The 23,388-nt window shown below is 39.0% G+C and overlaps 1 protein-coding gene across 1 annotated transcript in view; it reads right to left on the reverse strand.

Annotated features, from left to right (window-relative positions):
• The window catches only part of nup214 (nucleoporin 214), a 36,964-nt gene extending 13,707 nt beyond the window's left edge, over positions 1-23,257 (reverse strand). Inside the window, exons 1-25 of the mRNA XM_088070996.1 lie at positions 23,035-23,257; positions 22,082-22,277; positions 21,769-21,923; positions 21,003-21,201; positions 20,839-20,909; positions 20,690-20,753; positions 20,391-20,494; positions 17,678-17,784; positions 17,449-17,518; positions 16,769-16,892; positions 13,425-13,583; positions 11,176-11,623; positions 10,936-11,072; positions 10,726-10,814; positions 8,761-8,844; positions 7,875-8,024; positions 5,856-6,014; positions 5,645-5,748; positions 5,374-5,553; positions 4,862-4,950; positions 4,684-4,767; positions 3,903-4,211; positions 3,188-3,355; positions 2,652-2,763; positions 496-559 (exon numbers count right to left, since the gene is read on the reverse strand). Coding sequence (XP_087927122.1) covers positions 496-559; positions 2,652-2,763; positions 3,188-3,355; positions 3,903-4,211; positions 4,684-4,767; positions 4,862-4,950; positions 5,374-5,553; positions 5,645-5,748; positions 5,856-6,014; positions 7,875-8,024; positions 8,761-8,844; positions 10,726-10,814; positions 10,936-11,072; positions 11,176-11,623; positions 13,425-13,583; positions 16,769-16,892; positions 17,449-17,518; positions 17,678-17,784; positions 20,391-20,494; positions 20,690-20,753; positions 20,839-20,909; positions 21,003-21,201; positions 21,769-21,923; positions 22,082-22,277; positions 23,035-23,076 — 3,468 coding nt within the window. The 5' untranslated portion in view covers positions 23,077-23,257. The remainder of the gene's footprint in view (positions 1-495; positions 560-2,651; positions 2,764-3,187; positions 3,356-3,902; positions 4,212-4,683; positions 4,768-4,861; positions 4,951-5,373; positions 5,554-5,644; positions 5,749-5,855; positions 6,015-7,874; positions 8,025-8,760; positions 8,845-10,725; positions 10,815-10,935; positions 11,073-11,175; positions 11,624-13,424; positions 13,584-16,768; positions 16,893-17,448; positions 17,519-17,677; positions 17,785-20,390; positions 20,495-20,689; positions 20,754-20,838; positions 20,910-21,002; positions 21,202-21,768; positions 21,924-22,081; positions 22,278-23,034) is intronic.
• Positions 23,258-23,388: the final 131 nt, after the last annotated feature.

The raw sequence follows: 23,388 nt of genomic DNA on the forward strand, positions 1-23,388 counted from the left end.
TAAAGTTGCAGGGAGAGGGATCCTAACACGAGATTTGTTTCATTTTTGACTATTCAAGTAACAGCTTGTAAATACATTGAAGACACGTATGAGTGGCTGCACAAAGCAGTTGAAAATGTGAACCTCTATAGATTGTCAAATCAATGTTGTCACATTTCTTTTAGCTGATGTGTTTATTAGATAAGCAGACTGGTTGTTTTTTTAAGCATATGTGGTAAAGTTGTCTAATATGGGAAAAGTGATTATGTTCATGTCTCTGTTTAGGTTTTTTTTTTTTTTTTTACAATGCTCACATTGTTATTTATTTTCATGTGCTTCATCAAGAGTTGATCAATTCCTGAAAATATATCTAACATTTGAGCCATTTAAAATGTATTTCACAGACTATTTAAAGCATAGTGTGTCACTTGAATGAGAGATATAACTGTGTGGGTGTGCAAACATATGACAAGCTGTATGACAGCTTGGTGAGTGATGGACAGATGTAGTACTTACTCGTTTGGCCTGGTTGGCAGAAACTGTTGCAAAGACGGTAGCAGCTGGATCTGGTACTGATGAGCTGGAAAAACGAGCAAAAGAAAAAGAGGAGAGAATGTTTAGGTTTGTTTTTAATTCTGTCCACATAATACAAATACAACAAACACCTTACAACTTCGTTAAATGAAGTGTTCATGTTCAATAAAAATGAAGTATCCACAACTAAAAACCTGGTTATCAAATATTTGTGTAGGGTTGGACAATAAATGTAATATATATGTAATATTAATATAAAAGCTATGATATGTAATATCATAGCTTATCATCTCTACATCTATTTTTTTTTCAGGACAATTTTTATACTGATTGCTTAGTTCACAGTGCAGGTTTAAGTTAATGATAATTTAAACATTAGCCACATCTGATCTCTACATGGAATTTTAAATAATTGGGCTGGGAATGTATTGAAGAAATGTCTAAACCATTACTGTACTGTGAGATAAAGAGTATGTTAGTACAAAATCGGGTAAAAGCCTACTTTCATAATCATCTAACTCTTACAATGCCTTGCTTTGCTCGTTTGTTATTGTGAGCAGGCTTTATTTGGGAAAAGCCCCAAGGAGGGATGACCCGCTGAAATATCAAGCACAAAAATGGAGCACAGCCCAGTGAGGCAGAAAGAGTAAGGTGCAGGAGACTGGAGGGGGCAAATCAAGCGAGTGTGAATAATGGAGTGAATAAAGAGTCAAATGAAAGACATGAAGAAAGGGAAGAGAAGGGGATAATGGTACGAAAAGAGACAATTAAATAGTGTGCACAAAGTGCAGTTTAAGTATGCACACTGTTTTGGCCCAACGCTCCAGCATATGTTTTTAAATGAAACTGTAAACTATAAAGGTTACAGTGTTGACTTTCATCTGCAGCCTTATTAATGCAACCCACAAGGGTAAAAAGGCCTTCCTATAAATTCCACACATAAGCATATACTAGATAACCCTAAAAAGGCTGAAAGTTAACACTTAAACTTTATAGTCATTGTTTCATTTAATAATCCAGGGTGCTGGACTAGAGCCATACCAATAGAAAACAGATTTCAGTTATAATACATAACAGACTGCATGTCACATAGGCAGGATGATACACAAGACAATCAAAGCGAAGTAAAATGTAAAAAATGAATTCAAAAGTGAACAGTAAAAAGGTAACCCTAAATTTAAAAATTCTCATTGTATGATGAGAATATGAAAGAGATAAAATACTTAAGAGAATAAAGGAAACTGCTGGCCTCTTCCATTCGCGTGCATAGCTAAGATGGTGAAGTCAGTGACCTGATAAATCTATCTGGAGAGACACCCTCAGCAAAACAAACAAACAAACAAACAAACAAAAAACAAACAGTGGACCCCTCGAGTGACAGACTGTCTACTCATTGTCTCTGAAAGAGATCCATATGGATGCAGACATTTAACGCCATAAATATTATGTAAATTGTTTAAAATTAGACAGGAATTACAGTGAAGATTAGACAGATAAAACAAATAGATTAAACATGACTTAACTAAAGCCATTGAGAAACAAAACAAAGTGGAATAACTGCAAAATCCTAATTAACTTTATCTTCCATGTCAATTCAAATGTGATCTGGACCAAAAAGTCTGCAATTCAAAGTGAAATGCATTAAAACCAGTTAGAAATATTATAAATTTAAAGTTTTGAAGTACTCAAGTGATAACCAAACTGCATGCCCATATGGCAGACAATGACTGAGGGGCTAACAGCTAAAGTGTGTTGTCAGCGAGTGACTAAAAACTACAAACACTGAGTAACTGTTCAGTTATTCTGCAATATACGATGAAGAAAAGAGTAGTTTCTGCCAGCCATCATTTTTTTAATCAGTTCTAGTGACCGGTTCTCTATACAGCTTACAAATTACAACAGGTTTAGTGATGTCATGGTCATTGTATCATAAGAGCTGTTTCCAGACCAGAAAACTCCAGCAAACACGTTAAACTTTTGAACGTATTCCTGAGTTTGTCATATTTTTTTTTACCTATTTTAATCTGAGACCAAAACCTCCTCTGCCCTTACTCTCCAAACTAAATGACATTTACAATTAAGTAAATTTCATGGCATAAAAAGAAATCTACATCTTTTATATATTTTGCCATTTTTACCTCATAATATTGGAAATCGGCATAGAAGGCCCCTTTTCCTTCAGCTCCTGGACATTGACCACATGAGGAACAGTCTTCAAAGTTGACTCTGTCAAAGAGGTACTGACGACAACTGGAACACAGACACAAATGCATATATGAGCAATTAACACACAACGATGTGAATAGACACACAAAGTTTATATTTTTTAAAGAACATACCAGTCAGGTGTATTTAAATGAATTTAATGCTCCCATAGTCATTTAAGCCTGGTTAGAATTATACTTAAAACATTTAGCAAGTGATTCACAGATGTGATGTGGCACCCATTACACTCGGACATAAGATTCCAGGTTCACATTTTGTGGTCTGGAAGTCTGTGTCTCCCCCTAGTGAATTTCAGGGGGCATAGCAACACAATATTTTACTAGCAGCCTCTATTCAACAGTGTTCCGCAAGGTGACTTAATATATCTTTTTAATACCATTTAAAAATACATAAATAGTTATTTTCAATTGCAATCAAAGGTCTGTAACTGTTGCATTTTTTTTCCTACCAGTTTTCTGATTGGCCATCTGCCTGCGTAGAGCCGCAGTGGCTGCAGCCTGCTGGGCGGGGATGGTGACAGGGACGGTCCTCTCAGTTGGTGGAGCTCCATGTTTTACTGTCTTTGTGGCAAGAGCAGTACTTTCAGCCCCACTGAGGTTGATCTTGTTTGTTGGAACTGAAATATCAATACAGTGAGCAACATTTATGGAAAGCATGGTTACTAGTGTTCAGCAGTGACATTTACAGGGTTCCCACACAGAATTTCGCTGTTTTTTTTTTGGACATCAAACTCTATTCAAACATAAATTCAGCTAACTGGCATATATATATATATATATATAAAAAGGGAGAGACAGAACACGGGAGAAAATGGACAAAATGTACGAGGAGCAAACGTCACATATCGTCACATGTTAGAGCTATGCTACGTCAGCAGCTACTGAAAATAAATTTGTTGTTATGTTTCAATAAGCAGGTTATTCACTCAAGATTTCTGCAACAATTTCATTACGTACAACTAAAATTCCGGATTTTTCCAAAATTTTCAGTGATTTTTTAATTATTCCAAGGCCTTTCGAAGCCTTAAAAAAAAAACCATAATTGTGAAACTCCATGACTTTTCCATGTTTTTCATGACAGTAGGAACCCTGTATTTAGAAGCATTCATCTCATGGCTTTGAGCGCAAACAACTCTGTAGCAAATGTTGGTTTGATTTACTCACCAGGGCTGGGAATAGGGCTGAGTCCAAAGCCAATTCCCGGTACTGAGTGAATTTTAGTTAAAGGTGTGGACTGAATGGCCCCGAAGCCTGGCTGGATAGAAGGGGTCCTCACGACTGTGGGGTGGCGGGGGGTGGCCAATGCTGGGGGTATGACAGTAAGAGGAAGAGATTCTGGCTGCAGTTCCTCTTCCTCTAACTCCAAGTCAGCCGGGTGAGGCTCCAGGGACTGGGACAGGGAGGACGTAGAGCTCACATCATCCAGGTCCTCATAGTATTTGGGTGAAAGGAAGGCTGAGCGAGACAGGTTGGCTGGAGGAGAAAAAGATGGAGAACATCTGGATTGCCAATAACTGTGGTAAAGCTGCATCATGGTAATATTTTTTAAGCATGGTTATCAGAATAAAAATTGAAACATGAGTGGCTCAAATATCATGGAGCTCCAGGAATGCTGAATTTTGACAAGGTATTGGTAGTTCTTATAAATTTACTGGAAATTTAAAACCAGGTCTCGCATTTGAATATGAATTTGAAAGTAACCTAAGTTGAAGGCACTGGAGAGGCTTGATGAGTTAACACATTAGCAGACAAACCACTCTTGTTCAACACATATTTGACCTTTTATTTGTTTGACTAATTGGAGTCCCTTTGAGAGTTTCTGGTAAAGCTAAGCTACATTCTAAAACTTACAACCCCAAAATTGTAGTTCATAAACCAAATTCACAGAACAAAAATCCATGATTATTAGTCTAGCCCATTGTTACAGTTAGTCTGAGCAGGATACCTGGTGCAGTTGAGCGGACAGGAGGCATCTGCCCTTTTGAGAGGAAGTTACGCAGCTGGGACTGTTTCACTGGCGATATCTTGACTGCGGGAGAAACATTTATAGTTACCTTGTGTTGAAATTAAGAAGTGTTATTTTATATCATTATTTTATATCAAAAATATATAAAGACTGATACCTGGAGATTTGGATTTGGTCTTAGGAGGGGTGGTATCCAGCCTGGCTTTCAGAAGTGCATCCCTTAAACTCTCAAGCTCGCTTTCCAAACTGTCATAAAAACACAGACACAAGTGGTTATAGTTGGGAGCAACATCTTTTTAAAAGCAATTTGCACCGTACTGACTTTCATGATTAGAAATAATGTTAGTATCCTGTAAAGGCTTCAACTGTGAAAAAAACAGCAATCTTTATGTTATCCATGGACTATAGTGAATAAATTGTTAGCTTTTATGTAATCCTGTTATGAAAATGAATGAGATTTTGAGCTGAATTTATTCCGTTTTCTTTATTTAAGATTCAAACTGCAGCCCCTTTAAGTCAAGGTTAACCTGAAATATGAAGTGTCTGAATCCCGCACCCACTCCACAGTCTCCTCTTTCACAACAAACTCAAAATTTAAAGAATTTAACACTTATTTATCCCTGAGATTTTCACATTCCTCCCAACTCACTGGTCTTAGCCAGCTCTTACCCAGCAGCTGTTGCTGTGGCAGTGCTGCGGTTTATGGTTGGAGCAGCAGTCTTGTTGTAAAGGCGCAGTGAGGTCAGTTGCTTAACCAACTGGTCCAGTCTGTTCTTCTGCTGGTTAATAATGTACAGGTTGTTGGCCAGTGTAGTGAACAGACCCTCACGCCCAGGCACAACCATGTGTCTGTGAAGAAAAAATTATTTCAGAACAAATTCTATTTAACCCCAAATATTTTCTGTATCAAATACTCAAATATGTGATATTTTGGGCCTACTTCTGCTTTTTCTTCTTCTCCAGGTGTTTTTCCCATTCCACATCCAACACATCATTGACATCTTCCACAGCAAACATGACATACTGGTATAGCCTGCGGATCTCCTGAAGAAGGAAACATTTAAAAAAAAAAAAAAGAAACATGGCTATGAATATATTGGCGATTCATTTAAATGCTTTGTGAAAAGTATCTATTTATGCAGACATTTCACCTTAAGCTGTTCCTCGCTGCGGGGGTCTAAAGGTTTTTTGTACAGCAGCTGTCTGTAATTTCTGTCTCTGCTCAGCTCACTCTGGGCCTTGGCTTCTTCTGCCCCGGCAAAGCCCTCGAGTAAGGTGGTCTTCAGTGTACCAATGTCCCCATGGAGAGACTGGGGAAAAAAAAGGTTGGAAAAGAACAGAAATGCTATAATTACCCTGATTAAACAAGGAGACCTCAACTACAACAACCTTTTAACTATAAAATACCGAAATGCTAAATTTCAAATATTTAGAATACATCACCAAATTTATGGCAAATTTTTGGTCATCCTGCAATAACACTAAGACAGCATTGAACGTTACACTGAACTGAGTCTTTTTGCTAAGTTGCACTTAAAATTTAGTGATGTGATCATTTATGGAATTATTAATTATATATTTTTTAGATTAACATTTTTTTTAAATCTCACGTACCCCTTGCAGCATTCCAAAATACCTCTAGGGGTTTCTGTGCCCTATTTGAGTAACAATGACATATACTTAAAGACAAGTCACACAAGTCAATATAAACTTTGAAAAAATAGAATGATTGCAGCTGTAAAAATTGTGTTTTGGTGCATTTTTCAACATCAAAAGTAAAGGGGGGGGAATCAGAAAGAAAATAGGCTATGTACTTTTGACATTTTTTTTTTTGGTAGTGCCCAAACCCAGATAAAACCTGAATACCAAAATGTTATGCATCATCACCCACGGCCCAAAGAGGGAAAGATGGTACATATATTGGTGTTTCTATTTATCAGACTACAATAAACTTATGAGAGTAATTATTATTCTAAAACTACTGCATTCTCGTGAGGGGGCAGCTGTTGGGAGTAGGATTTAGCTGGTGAGTGCAATTTTGCTAGCAAGGCTTTGGGTGTAACCCAAGCAATATCTGGGCTCTAATTTCTAAAGATAGCATATGCACACGACGAGGCCTGAAAGAGGTGTAAACCACTTCCCATGCAAAAGTTGTGACCTATAAAAAACAAACTGATGGGAGAATGTGCACACCTGTAGGGAAATTCTGACCCATGCGCCTGCACATTTTGGAGGTAGGGGAAATTTGGTACGCAGATGGTGAGGTAGTGAACTGAAGCCAGATAGTATGATTTTAATGTGAGAGGCATCACTACAGGTATAATGATGCCTTTCACATTACATTTTGCCTCATATGGCACATTACATATATAGTGTCAGCAGTGTTAAATCATATCTTATAATACTGTAAATAAATATAACCAATTACATCGTCTCTTTTTATTAAATTTTTGTGTGTAAAATGACTGCATTAAGCATGACTGCCCCACAGGACGCACTGGAGACACTGCGGTGACTGTCAGTGACAATCTGCCTTCTCCAGTCACCTCACCCGGCACACTTTCACTACCTGCACATATGGACTGTGCATATAAGTGAAGTCTGGAAATTAAGCCAGTTAAGACTTTCGCACAATCCTTACACTCCATTTTTTTATCAGGAGTCCTGATTATAATGCAGGCCAAGACAGCTATATCAAAACTTACGTAAATAAATACATTGTGTTCATTTTTCAAACTTTCATCTTTAAATGACCTCCCAGGCCCGGGGATACCACTGATTGTCACGATCATTTTGGCAAACTGTGAAACAATCAGTGTGATGGCTGTAAACTGCAGTGACACTCAGCTGTTGAAATGACTCACCGCAAGGATCCACTGATCTGCTGGGTCATTAACATTAATGAGATGCTTTACATTGACTATTTATGGTTGAATGTGGGCATGTAGAGGGCAACATATGAGGGGGAATCCATGTGCACACAGTCCCTAGTTGATTTGGGATTTATAAAAGGAAATTGCAGACTGACAGGTGTGTGCACAGTTTTACGAATCTGAATATTTTTGGTGCATGCCAGTCTTGACTATATGTACACTTTCAGTATGAATCCTCAGCACTGATCTATAAATGAGTCCTCTGAACATGTTTTGGTTTTCCAGCCACCATCTCACCTCTGTAGTTTCCTTGATCTCCAGGGTGAAAATATGGAGGTCGTCTGACTCCTTCCTCATCTCCTTCATCTCTTCATTGGTCCCAACCTTGAAGTCAGCTCTTGCACTTCGTGCCTTTAGGTCATCTAGCTCCTTCTGGAAGTGTGCAATCTGATGAAAAATCAGAGACATGCTTAGTTCAAAAACAATCAGAGGAATCACTTCAACACGGGGTGTATGTGACATGTTATCTTCTTTACAGTTACCAGAACTGAGTTGCACCAGCTGTTCTTCAATAATCCTTCCTAAGGTCTTTGTAACAACCACAGTTGCAAGTTTAAAACTCGTGATTTAGTAACTTTGGGTTTTACTATAAAAGCCAAGGAATGTCTAAGCTAATAAAAATGTGCATATATTTGTAATCATCATTTGCACAGTAAACTGTGTAAACAGGAAGTACCCTTGGCATCATGTGCTTTCACAGAATTTCCAAAAATAACCTTCTTAGGAGGCCAAATTATATGTTTAACTTAACTGGCAATGTAGTTTTTTTTAAAGTAGGTAGTATTTATGCAGTTAATGGTGAATGGGAAACAGCAAATTAAGCTAAGCAGCTTTACTGGATCATTTAGTCTGATGTTAGCATTATGCTAATTTACTGTGCTTGTTGTGAAATGTAGTCTACACAGTTAACATCATTATTAAACACCATTTTGACCTGAAGTGTCAGGCCAGATATTCCATTATCTCTCTAACTCTACAATCTGAATGGGTCATTATATTAACCTTGCACAATATTAGTTTCATCAGTTAGCAAACCTAGTTCGGTTAGCTAAAATATATAGTTAACGTTAAGCTGTAAAAGTGGTGCAGTGTACTCCAGTGTTGACTGGATGATATGTCTCACCTCCTCCAGTATACCAGCCATAATGGGATCTGAGTCTTTCTTCTGCTGTAGCTGCTTTTCCAGGGCCTTCACACTGACAGCTGCCTGTATCCAGAAATATTAAAGAACTTAAGAAGCTATAATTCAGTCAGTAGGAAACACACATCAATAAATACACACAATCAATACAAATATGAAGGGAAAAAAACTGCGAAAATGTTTGCAATCGCTAACTTAATTATGTAATTCTCTACAGCTAACAGCTGGTTTCAGTTGCTATTGGCAACCGCCAACAGTACAGTTCCATAGCAGTTTCATTAACATTTTTACTTACATACACCATCTTGTCAGATGTGTTACCATGCAAATGTTGCATATTTTATCTACAACCATGATGACAATGTTATCATCAAGTACTTTTTTCCATTTCTGTGTTTATTTATTTAGTTTATTTATTTTTATTTATTTCAGATTATTTATTTTTTATTTATTTCAGTTTAGTTTTATTATTTATTATAGAAGCAGTTTGAGGCTAATGTGTTGCTAACGTAGGCTTTATAATAACGATGGATGACATGACAGCTCTGCAAAAGTGCAGCATAAACGTCTTTATCGCCCCCTGCTGGCTGGCTGCAGTACAGGTCATAAACTTGACCCCTCCATGTTAGTGGGTGGGACAAATTAAAAATCAAAGAACACTTAGAATACTTTTTTTTCCCAAAGATTTTTTTTGTCATTTAAGGTAGTTCTTATCATGCTGATGAATCTAAGTGTTTGTTTTTCTGATGGGTTTGCTTTTAATTAGTTATATGACACTATAAAAACAGGGTTTAATGTCGTGTTTGAGAGCTGTGTGTGCTAATCAGTGTGCTCCAAATCAAAGGCGCTGCTTGTGATTGGTCGGACGGATGTATGGGTGGTAACTCGATACTGTGCAAATCACTACTGTACAAATTCTGGCTCCAAATGACATCACCAGCTAAAGATGGCAGATATTTTTTCATAAATTTATTAAGAGGGAGTCTATGGTTGCAAACAAAACATTCTAAGAGACATTTGAGCTAAACTGTGATGTTATGTATATCCTTTTTTTTTTTACGTTTGCTCTAGTGGACAGGATGTTTACTAGATTAGTTACTGTGGTGTACTTGCAATAGAGACTGAATGTTCTTTTACTGGCACAACAATGTTTCATAATACAGTTACTAATATGTCACTAATTTGACAGTAGTGCTGTTACTTTACTGATCCATTTTAACAATAACTGGCCTAACGCCAGGTTCACACTCGTGTGTTAACTGTAGAGCAGCCGCCGGTCAGCAGTCACCTGACTGTTCACACCAGGAGGGCATTTCTCCGCGTGGGTGCAGTGATTCTCCATCACTAGTCCTTTCTAATCACACAGAGAGCTCTGTCCGTGCATCCGTGTATCTCTGTGTGGCTATTTTATTATTTATCATGATCATATCATATCTAATATATCCTTTACATCATTCATAATAGAGTACGTGGATTGTGCTCCATGGAAAATCAGCTCCTCTGTGTCTAGCGTGAACCCTACATTACTTTTATCTAACAACAATAGCGTTGTTTGAAAACGTTTAATGAACAACTGCTGTCCTCAAACTTTGGTGGTTTGTGTAGCTCACAGCATACACTTGAAGCAACATAGACATACTGTGCAACTACACATGTAGTAAAGGCAAGAGAATCATATCTTACCATCTAATACTGGCATTCTCCACATAAAATATTTACTATGAAGTTGCCTAAAATGGGTTAAGATGATCAAAATGGGAAAAATCTCACTAAATATTTCTTTGGCTTTAGGAAAGTTCACTGATGGAGGTTCTGTGCCTTCAGTGTGTTTCTATAATGCATAAGTTTACCTTTTGACATATTATTCAGCAAAATATTAACAACTATTGACAGACGTCTAATCAATACACAAATAGAAAAAAATCCTTCATAATAAACAGACAGGACCTGTGGAGTTTGGACACGAGCCTGGGCAGCAGGAGCAGATTTCTGGATGATTGCGGGTGGTGTGCTGGTTTGAACTGGACGCACTGGAGCTGAGAAAACACAAACCAAACCATGTACACTTAAGATTCAAATAAATGTTTGATAAAACAACACAATAACAATGACACACTTGTGCAAAGTCTATAAGTGAAGGAAGTGAGGTGGGCTCACCCAGTACAGCTGGTGGCTTAGTGGCTGAGGGTGGAGGGGCGGCCAAACTACTGGAGGTGGAGACAACTGTTTTGGGCAGCGAGGGATTGAAAGAGAAAGACTGTGGGGATGGTGCAGGGGTCTCTACTGCTGAAAACCTTGGAAAGACACATATATTTTAAGTCTTTGTATGCATGTATACAACCTCAAAGTCTCAATTGGAATAACTTAATAAATAATAAGTCAACAATAATGATTTACCTCTCATTTAGATTAAGTTTCACCATTGGTGGAGAGGCAGTAGCAACAGTCTGGGGTGTCAGAGCTGGAGCTGGAGCTGCCACCGCTGATGGTTTGATGGAAGGAGTAAAAGAAAATGCTGAAAGTGCTGAGGGAGAGTCAGAGGGAGGTTTGGAGGCAAATGAGAAGCCTGAGGATCCTGAAGAGCCAAAAGGTGTGGATACCACCAGGGGGAAAGCTGAAGGGGCAGAGATGGAGCATGTACTTGGGACTGAAAAACTGAACCCTGATGATGATGTAACCGCCAACACAGGAGCTGTGGGAACAATGCTGAACGGGGCAGCGGAGGAAGAGGCAGCAGGGGCTGGAGGAGTGGAAGCAGCTGCTGATGTGAGGCCGAGGCTTGGGAATGCTGCCGGGGCAGATGGGATGGAGGCAGCAATTTTGGGTGGTTGGGCTGCCAAAGAACCTGTAAACAGAAAATAAATTTGTTTTCATTTGATCTAATCACATGTGTGTCTACAAACAGGGGCTGCTAATTCTTAAAGCAGCTGGATTAGCCTCAGAGAGAACAAGTCCAGATTTTTCATGGTTAGATGCTCAAAGCCGCATTTCTGTCAGACTTCAAAGGAGTTTGCAAAAAAAAAAAAAAAAGTCAAGCCTCGAGGAGTTTGGCTGTGTAAAAGCACTGGTTTACTAGCTCCATAAAAAAGTAAGTACTTCACAGTGTAGTCAAAGATCCCCACATGAGCAAAACAACTGGTCTCATTCAATAAATGTAAGTAAATATTAAGTGAAAAGAAATTATTAGACAAAAAAACACTTCACAACATTCCAGTGACAAAAAAAACCCAGACAAAACAAAACATAAAATAATTGCCAGCATTTATGAATAACATTTTGCTGCAAAAATGTGTGAGAAATGACAATGATAATCCTGCAATTAACAAAAAACGTTCTCTGCTTACTTTTTTCTGTTCCACTACACTTTAACACCACTCAAAACTTTGAAGGCCCTATTTGATGAAGTAAAGTGCGATAAGACCTCCAAACTTCACTGGCGTATTTGTAATTAAGTTTAAGAACTAAAATTTATGCAGAATGAAAGCCTTGTTCCTTTAAGACATTATGATAAGCTTGATGAGGGGTTTGCTTAGACGTGTGTTTGACTGACAGGTCTGTCAGGCTGTTAAACTGAGCTGTCATACAAAACTCTACACTCTAAAATGCCCCCTTCAGTGTTAATACTCATGCTGCTTTTTTTCAACACCTGAAAATGAAAGGTCGGGCACTGGGTGCTTCTCTTGTGCCAACTTTCAAGGGCGTGGCCGCAGGTTTCACCTGGTGTTGCACAGCAACCGTAACCTACTAAACAGAAATGCTATGTTTGGAGCTGATCTTTTTTTCCAGGCACTGTCAAGTGTTAGGTATTAAAATATTGTGCAAAGGAGAAGCATTGACACTGGAGTCAAAGGCAAATTACTCACTGGGACAATAAAGTCTATCTATCTAATCTAAAGTAAACATAAGAAATCAGCATGGAGGCCAGTGAAAATGTTTGTTGTAATTTAAAAAAAAAAAAAAAAATAATAATTTACTTATGGGGTGTCTGGTGGCTCAGTGGATGGAGCAGGCACCCCATGTGCGAAGGCAGCGTCCTTGCCGCAGCGGCCGCAGGTTTGCTCCAGCTGGCGACCCTTTGGTGCATGTAATCCCCTTTCTCTCCCTCTTATAAACTATCACTCTGTCCTGTCTAATGAAGGCAAAAATGCCCAAAAATAAAATTAAAAAAATAAAGATATTAACCTAAGTCTCTTACTAATTCAGTCTCTCTGTCAAACACGGTGCCATCTAAATTAGGGACAATGTGAGAGCTCTGCATAGACGGACAGGCACGGTAAGGGCTAAAATTAGCATGCCTACTTGGGTGTTGTATTTGTAGTCATTTGACCTGGGAGTGAATGCTGGCTGTAACCTTTTACCATTCAATACAGCAGCCAGATGTTAGTGGGTGTTGTTGGGTTTTTTTTTCAGCAGTGGGAAAGGGGCTTTAGAATTCACTTGGTGACATGTCAAATGATTCGTTCATGTTTTCCAACAGCCTATGATGGCAAAACACCAGGAAAAGGAAAATCTTACAAACACTTTGGTATCACTGCATTAGATGATTATCACTTGAGGAAATGTGCCATTGCGATATGTGATTATGAATAATTTGAGCAGCCCTCTCAACATTTTAAAACATCTGTTAAGTTCATGGTCTCGCTTACCTGGCTTGGGCAGTCTCTCCCCCTCCAAGGTGAGAACAGAGGGGGCTGACACCAGCTGTTTAACCCCAGGGTTGAGGTTGAGCAGAGCAAATGGACAGAGTAATCCCTCTGTGGATAGCATCAGCATAACAGGCGCTGGGGGTAAGGTCTTCTCGTCAGCTTTGAGAGGGGGGAAAGATTGGATACAGGCATTTAGATGTAGAAATACTGCAGTCTCCATTAAGTGCAGTAAAAGACTCAAAAATATGTTTACTATATTTTTATAAAACATACCAAACACATAACTCTCAAAGTTTCTCACTCCCCCACACACACAGAGTCCATTTCCTCCGACACATTCTGTAACCTTGCACAGTTCAGAGCCAGAGAGAATCTCTGCAGCTCTCTTGGAGTTTTGTATAGAGGCTATTCATTGAGAGCCACATGCGTTTGCAATCTACATTGCAAAGTAACAGACATTTGTAAAACAATTATTTAGCGTTCTTCACAGCTTTGTGCTTCCAACTCACACCACTGCACATGGAAATGATTAACAGCAAGTGTTGTATGCTCACGATGCTTGCTATGTTCATGGTGAAAAATGCTGTTTGTCACTTTAATTATGAAAGCTTTGACACCATTTGAGCACACAGACTTTATGTTAGTGCTGTACTTATCTCATCGACCACCCATGGCTCATTCTGCCCTCCAGTGGTTACAATAAGCACCCAGTGTTCAGTTCAAAAAGGCACACTGTAGCCATGTACAGAGACAACTGTCCTAAGATGCCTCATTTGGTGAAGCACATTCTACCGCATTCCTCCTCTTGCCAAACCCCCAAACTCTTTCCTGCTCTTCACACCCACTTTCCTGCACTCTCCAAAAGCATGCAGTGCTCTGTGGGCTGCAGACAAAAAAAAAAGGCAAAACCAGTCTACACCAACATTTAAATGATGAAACTAAGTATTCGCAGCCCAAATTAAAGATGCATTAGTCAGAGTTGATACTAGTCATTTCAGATACGTCAAAAAAAGTACACTGTGTCCTCTTTGTTCCCTTTACAGCCGTCTCATATCTGAAACTATTCCTCAAGCATAACTTTCACTGTCATCAGCGGATGTCAGCAGTAGCTGTTTGATTAATTACCACTGAATCACCTCTCTGACCATGATCCTATATTTTGCATCGACTGTATATTCAATCCACGCACTGCGTGTATGCATCCCACATTCTAAATGCATATTAATATTTCATTGTCTGCATAACATAGAAAGCTATATCTACTCCAGACACATACACCCACACACAAAAATACATTTACATATTCAAATACATATTCGGGCAAACACAGAAAATGGCAAGTATTATGTTTCAAGACATAAAGTGATCCTAACTTCTACACAAAATAAGCATACAACACAGAGAACAGAAACTGAAATACAACATGTAATGTTTAGTTTAATCTCAGTTATGAAACTATAGTTGAAAGAAAGCGAGAAGCAAAATGGGTGGAAGAGAGTGAACAGAAGGGAGAGGCACACGGTATAACCTCATCAGCATTCTGCAACAGGATTGTCTGGGCTTTGTTGTTTGTTGTGGTCCTCTAGCTTGTCTGAGCCATTTTAATGAGCGCATTTCTTCTCCACAGATAACTCTTGTTACTCTCCCTTCGCTTTCCGTATCTAATGTCTCACTTCGGATAAAGGTTTTGATCAGACTACAATCATGTCAAAAATGTTGCTCAAATTGCAGGTTTTTTTTCTTGCTGGGGAGGGAGTTCTTGGAGTGAGCGAGGAGAGATGTGACTAGACAGCAACAGCAGCTCTACGTGAATGTCTGGCAGACTAGGCCATTTAAGATAAAACAGTGCACTGAGACGGTAGCTTATCACTATTCTTTACACACGCTGCAATAGAGCACTGCAGTGGATGCTGTATGCACAAAGAAACCTGACGGATTTCAGCTTCATCTAATCATTAGGGGAGTGCTGGACATAAAATGTTTAGGAGCTTAAAACACAGACAACAGAATACAGTTTGAAAGATAACACCACTAACTATCATGAAATTAAAGTTGACTTAACATGACAGAAATCCACTTGATTCTTAAATATGCCGACAAAAATCTTCATATCACAAAAGTAATTAGTGCGTAGAAGTCTGAGGAGACAGACAGAGGCAGCCGCAGTGATTTGAAGTTTTTTAAACCATAAAAACATACATCATACACACCGTGATGGTGTGAAATACCCTAAGCATGCATGTTCACTAAAACAGGTATATCAGGGTGGGCAGTATCGCTTGTGGCAGATGTTGTAAAAACCTGCCTCAGCTGGTTTAATTCACTCCCCAATGTCCATACTGTCATTTAACTACCAAGTAAACAACATGAGCTTCACTGCAGATGTGCGATATAATTTCTGACTCATAACAATGTCAGAATAAAAGTGATATGCAAAAACAAGTGGAGGAGACTGAATTAAGCATGTTTTGGCTGTTGAAAATATCATGATTTCAACTTGATTATGGCAGTAAAATTTGGTTGAAAACATTTGTAAAATGTTACTGTGATAGCAATCACAAAAATGGTCTGGTCACAAAACATATTTATGGCAGTGCTTGTCTTGACTAGACGGATTAATTAAATACATGACAAATCAAGGTTCATCTCACTGATGTCACTCACACTGCTATACACCTGAGTAGAAGTGGTATTTAAAAAAATGTACCTCAGGCTCAAATAAAAAAAAGAAAAAGGAAATTTCATCTGCACCAAAGTTACTTTACACCAGCATCAGCATTAAACCAACTGTTTTTTTTTTTAACTGGTGTTCTGCCACACCTTACATCATTATAGGAATTCTCCCACCAAAACAAGGTTGGCTGAAACAAAAATAACTGCGACAACAGCATTCGACCTTCAAACTCCTATAAGGGATACTTCACTGATTTTCAACCATCTTTTATCATAATAATGTGGTTAGTATGTGTCAGTGGTAAACTTCCCTTCATCTAACAAGTGCCCTGCTCCCCTCCCAGCAAAGTTCTTCTGGCTCTCGAGCTGCTGCTTGGACTACAGGCTGTTCTGCATTTTCATATTTCTGCCACCCATGCCGCCACCATGGACACAAATAGCATTAAAGTGCATCAAGAGACAGACGCACATCACTCTTTCTCTCTCTCTCAAACTTGACCAAACTTCAAACAGTAAAACAGAAATACAGTTTAGCTTACCGTGTAACTGTAATACGGGATCATCTGTTACCAGCCAGTCGCCATTGTGTTGCACAGACAAGTTCAAATTACGTACGCTACCAAAAAGCATTTACTTTGGTATGACGTGCACAGAAGGACAGCTTCACTTACTGATGTGGATCTCCTGTTGGCTGGTGAAGTCTATGGCTAAGCCAAGGGGCAGAGTGTCTTCATTTGTCTCCGTCACTGGAAGCTCAGCCCTACTCGCATCTTCCAGGACCCAAAGTTCCCAGATCTGAAAAGAGTGAGTGTGTTTTCCGCACAGTAAGCATTTAAACTGTAAATTAAAGCGAAATGAAATTATCAGAACAAAATCTGCGTTTATGTAAAATAACACTGAGCATCAAAACTTCATTTAATCAGTTTTTTGCTTTGATCAAATCATGTCTAATTCAACATTAAAGACCCAAAATAACATAATTTGTCTGGCAGTGGAGACCTAATACAGTAATTGACAGCTTTTTGTACAGCCACAAGCATGCCTAACTCTCATCAAGAGGGCTAGTTAAGTATTTGGCACTGGGTTTGTTGACTTTAGATGGGAGAAGTTCTGCTTGCATAAAAGATTTTAAGAAAAGTGTTGTTTGGGGGTTTTGTTTTAAACCTAGAGCATCTTACAATGTCTTGTTTTTCTTTCAGACAACAAGGATGTTTTATTTCTCTTCTGAAATGTAAATGGAAATCCATTATAGCAAGAGATACCTTTGATTCTGTCTATCTATATTCAAAACTGTATGACATTTAAACTAATGACTTCTTTAAGATCCTCAGCTTTTCACTTAATTAGTTACCTTGTCCTCTGGCCTGGCTGCTATGACGCTGACTTCAATAGAAGCTGCTGATGCTGCAAACATGAGGTCCCTGGATGAAATAAATAATGAGACAAAGAAAAACATTACACCAATTGAATGTACCATTGAAATAAAACAGATTTAGAGTTTGAAGTAATACAGAACACAGTCAGCATGCTTTTGTGTGCCTTATTTACCACCTATGTCTGTAAATTGTAATCATTCTTACCAGTCCTCTACATGGCTGAGGAAGTAGTGGTGTTGTCGCTCAGTGCAGCTGCCGTAAACTGTTTCACTAAAGTTCAGATACTTTGTCTCCACCTTGTCATCCTTCTTCTACAAAAAAAACAAACGTATATCACACTTTAACACATTTTGTTAAGGTACATTAGCAAGATGGAACAACTGATGAAATGTCTGTGCATCAGAAGCACATTTCAGCCCATCAACATCCAACTGTGATGTAAATTTTCATAATGTGTAACACAGGTGATTTGAATAAGGACATGTGTGATGGGTTGTGACATCAGTAGCTCTATAAAACTAGCAACACAAGCCTTGTACTGAATGGATTAGTAGTCAGTTACATGAAGCATCCTCCTCAAATAAAAATATGAATGGATGTGTGTGGGAGCTGCAGTAGGAGCCTCTACAGAGTCACCACAAAACAACACGGTTAACACCATGAGAATGTGGCCTTAAGAGCGTCAATGTACACTGCCTGGCCAGTTGCCACCTGGATTTAACTAAGCAAATAGGTACGAGCCTCCTGTTGGATAATTACTGCATGGGCGATTATCTTTCAGCTGGCAACAAGTTATTTAACCCCAACTGGTGCAATGAGTTGCTTCTCATTTCCTAAACAACCATGTCGAAAGACACATCCCGTGGTTGTGGAAAAGATGTTAGTCTGTTTGAGAAGGGTCAAATCATTGGCATGCATCAAGCAGAGAAAACATCTAAGGAGATTGCAGAAACTACTAAAATTGGGTTAAGAACTGTCCAACGCATTATTAAAAACTGGAAGGATAGTGGGGACCCATCGTCTTCGAGGAAGAAATGTGGCCGGAAAAAAATCCTGAATGATCGTGATCGGCGATCACTTAAACGTTTGGTGAGATCAAATCGAAGAAAAACAACAGTAGAACTCAGGGCTATGTTTAATAGTGAAAGTAAGAGCATTTCCACACGCACAATGCGAAGGGAACTCAAGGGATTGGGACTGAACAGCTGTGTAGCCTTAAGAAAACCACTAATCAGTGAGGCTAACCGGAAAAAAAGGCTTCAATTTGCTAGGGAGCATTAAGATTGGACTCTGGAGCAATGGAAGAAGGTCATGTGGTCTGATGAGTCCAGATTTACCCTGTTCCAGAGTGATGGGCGCATCAGGGTAAGAAGAGAGGCAGATGAAGTGATGCACCCATCATGCCTAGTGCCTACTGTACAAGCCTGTGAGGGCAGTGTTATGATCTGGTGTTGCTGCAGTTGGTCAGGTCTAGGTTCAGCAACAGTATGTGCTCAAAGAATGAGATCAGCTGACTACCTGAATATACTGAATGACCAGGTTATTCCATCAATGGATTTTTTCTTCCCTGATGGCACGGGCATATTCCAAGATGACAATGCCAGGATTCATCGGGCTCAAATTGTGAAAGACTGGTTCAGGGAGCATGAGACATCATTGTCACACATGGGTTGGCCACCACAGAGTCCAGACCTTAACCCCATTGAGAATCTTTGGGATGTGCTGGAGAAGGCTTTGCGCAGCGGTCAGACTCTACCATCATCAATGCAAGATCTTGGTGAAAAATTAATGCAGCACTGGATGGAAATAAATCTTATGACATTGCAGAAGCTTATCGAAACAATGCCACAGCGAATGCGTGCCGTAATCAATGCTAAAGGCGGTCCAACGAAATATTAGAGTGTATGACTTTTTTTTTTTGGTGGTGACTTTTTTTTTGGTCAGGCAGTGTATAAACTGGCAAGGCACTGTTGTTTTAGTAATGTGAAAACATTACAAACACCTTCAATCAAACATTCAGATAGATAAGATAAGAGATAAGATAAAATCTTTATTGTTAGAAACAACAAAAGTCAGTTTGGTGACTCTTCAGCAGCAGCATAAACAAAACACAAGATCATACAAAGAATTTGAGACTAAGAACACTCATAACCGTAAAAGGAGGCCAGTGCAAGTGTGTATGCATATTACTACTCTCTGCAGTCAGTATTTTCAGTTATAATAGGGAGGGAGGAGGAAAGGGGATTGCACGTAGGTGACAGCTTTAGTAAAGAAGCTGTTTTTTAGACTAAAAGCTGTGTTTTAGTTCATGTGATAGTCAAAATAAATATTAACCAATCAGCCAAAACATTAAAACTGCTGGCAGGTAAAGAGAATAACACTTATCATCTCATTAAAATATAGTGTTCTGCTTGGAAACTTTGGGTCCTGGTTTCATGTGGATGCCACTTGGCACACACCAGCCACCCAAACGCCATTCCAGACTAAGTACACCTGCTGATGGCAGTGGCCACTCCAGCAGGACAAAGCACCCTGTCACACTGCAAAAACTACTCAGGAATGGCCATTGGAATGTGACAAAGAACTCTAGGCGTCGACTCTGCCTCCAGTTTCACTAGATCTCAATCCTATCGCACATACGTGAGACATGTCGGTATCCCAGAGGTCCTGGGTACATGACTTGACAGGTCACAGCTAATTCCAATCCATAGTGGGGATGCTATCGGGCAACTGGCGTTGCCATTAAGGGGTGCATTTGGTCTGCGACAGAGTTTAAGTGGGTGGTGCAGCCGATCGACATATGGTCAAATTTATCTGCTGAGGTGATGAGTAAGACAGCATTGAGGACTAGAGGGGTGCAACCTGACAATAATCCAAATGTGATTACATGAATTCAGTGGATGTAGGGCATACTCACAGGGAGGGTGATCAACACTAGCTCAGGAGGGGTCTCAAGGGACCCATCTGCAGCAGCATATACCACTGCGAACACAAAGGTTCTCAGCCACAGTACATCCAGAACTGTGAAAGAGAATAGGAAAGATATGAATTAGCCACACATGGGAATTAAACACAGTAATGAAAAGTAACGCAAAAGTAAAATATGTAATCCAGTAGTTACACCTAAATTAGGCCATTGTGTGCTGTTAATAATCCAGCTCAGTACATTGAACAAACAAGACCTTTTAAAAAAAATATGTACAGGATTTGCCTTACCTTTCACAGGGTCCTCAGAGGTGTAGAAGTGTGGACACTGGATAACTTTCTTTTCTTCTAACGCCTTTTTACAGAGAAGACAATCAGTTACTCATCTTTGAGTGAGGAATATGTGTGTTATATTAATTATTGTGATTAGGTTCACTTACTGGTGTATACTGACTGACAGTGGAATCCATTTTTCCTGCAGCGACTTGTTTTCCTTTTGGACTCCAGCAAACTGTGCAAAACAAAGTACATTAACTAATATTGATCCACAGTGGAAACATGGAGGACGAGCAAACCTAAATATTGTGGACAGAGTTTCACTCACTGCATGTGATGCCACTTGAAGCAGGAAGCTCATTCTGCACCTTTACACTGTCAGTAACATCCAAAATCATCATGCGGCCGTCAGACAAACAGACGGCCAACATGGTTGCCTGCACAGGATTCCACTTCAGGTCCTGCACTAAAGTGCCAGAGGGTACTGCTGGCAGAAGTGATGCAAAAGGTAACTTCTGCGGTCTTGCCTGGAAAAATATTTAAAAGTTTTTTTTAAAAAATCAACAAGTAAAATGCATAAAATTACTGAATCTAGTAGATACAATACATGAATATCCGAGCAAGAAATGTTATCACATTTAAACAGAAAATTGTGGATTTGGAAATCGATTTAATTTCCATAAAGTTATTCCATTATGTACTTACTTCTAATATTTTAACTATTTATTGTGAGGAGACTATGCCCAATTCTGGTGAATTTTAGAGCAAATGATAAATTAAGTTAGAAATAACTGCTGTATATTAGGGATTTCTTCATGTTAGGGAGGTCTGACTCTGCGAGTCTGCTGATTAAAGATTAAGATTAAAATGTGCACAACATTTTTGTTAGAACAGATCAGAAATTTACCCTCTAGACATTCTTCATTTCAGTAAAGTTGTCTGCATTGGACAATTATTTACTGTGGGCCAAGTGTCTCTCTATATTTGTTACAAAAACATATGCTTGTATGTACAGAAACACCAGAAGATCCTGAAATAGGCATGATGCATTTCTAATACAAAATGACATTAAAAACACAGGCTGAAGTAGTCACCTTGTTTATGAAGGTGCGGACATCATAGAACATGAGGGACAAACCCGCCTCATCAGACATGCCACATACTGACAAAGTAAGTTCATCACAACTGAGAGCCAAGTGGTGCAGGGCCAGTTCCACAGTCACTTCCGCCAGCGCTGTTACCCCATCAACTAGAGAAAAGCGGAAAACTGGAGTGAATTGAGTGCAAGAGAAATTAAAGACAATTACAATAATGATGAATTCTTCCTAACAGTAACTGAAATGACAAGGATGTGCAAAACTGACTAGATAAATATTTAAATTCAAACCTGCACTGTGATATTCATACCTATATCATTTGCGTTGCCGTCAATTTTATCAGCAGCCAGAATGTCTTGAGTTTGGTACACTTTGAATGTTCTGTCAAGGCCAACAATAGTTAAACCAAATTTGTTTGAGATGGTGAGCAGACTAGTTCTTTCTTTTGGCAAATCATCAGAAGTGTCAAAGACTCTTGCTTTCTTCATCTGACGAAACTGAAAATCCTGAAAAAGAAAAACAAGCACTGGGTGAAATGGGAGGTAACTGTAAAGTTAAACTAAGCCCTATATCCTTCGAGAAAGAAAAAAACAACAATATACTGTAACAAGCTTGGTAAGATGAAGTTAACACATGAAAACGATCCAATAGTTACATTTTCTTTTCACTGTTAGAAACATGATGCGACATACTTGTCGTTTAATAAATATTTGGTTACTTGGAACTTGACTAGCTTATCAACATAGTTACGCAAAGTCTCAAAATGAAAGTTAAAATTTGGGTAAACATGCTGCGCACTCACGTCCCGTTAGCTATTGACGCTAAGCAATGTGTGTGTGTTTTTATAGCAATTTGTATTTAACGTGACAATTGTTTCATGTCTTTATTACACACAGTGTTGTTTTAGTTCACCTAATCTCAAACTAGAATTTTCTAATTGAGGAAATTTAATATGAAATGCGACTAACAGCTACTCTGCTAGTTAGCTAGTAATAAACTGAAACGATAAAAATGGCTGTAACAGCTCTTTCTCGGTAGACTTTTAAACTGTTAAACGGTGCCTGCAACTGTTCATTGTGTCTCCGTTATTAATTTGCCCATGTAAATACTTTCTGGGTAAAAGTTTAATCAGTTAATCTAAACCCAACCGGCTAGCCAACCAGCTAAGCTAGCCAGGACCATTGAAAATGAACTGGCGCAGTGCTAGCAAACATTAGCTTACACATGCTAATCTGTCAACACAACTTGTAGATAACAACTTACCTTCATTTCCCTCTCAGGAGGGGAGTCTGTGTCGTCGCTCATGTTGAAGTACAGAGGCTGTTGCTCTTCCAGATGAGCTGTTGTGCCAGTTTATTCCTTTATTGTTTGAATATGAGGCAAGTTTCTGGTGAGCCACATTAGTCTTAGGACAGCTGAACACACGCCGCGCGATTTTGCCGTGGAAAAACGTCGTGTCTACGTAGGATGACGAGTAGATAGCAGAGCACCCTCGGAGCGACGAACAACACTGAGTTCAGAAACTAAACCTCATTTATGGAGAAAATAATAATAGGGTTATGCTCAAAACAAAATACAATAATGCATGGTAGGTATTTGCAGAAATACCAATTACCA

This window comes from Plectropomus leopardus, chromosome 20 (genome assembly GCF_026936395.1).
Source record: "Plectropomus leopardus strain MGB_pleo_1.0 chromosome 20, ASM2693639v1, whole genome shotgun sequence".
In the NCBI taxonomy this organism is placed as follows: domain Eukaryota; kingdom Metazoa; phylum Chordata; class Actinopteri; order Perciformes; family Serranidae; genus Plectropomus; species Plectropomus leopardus.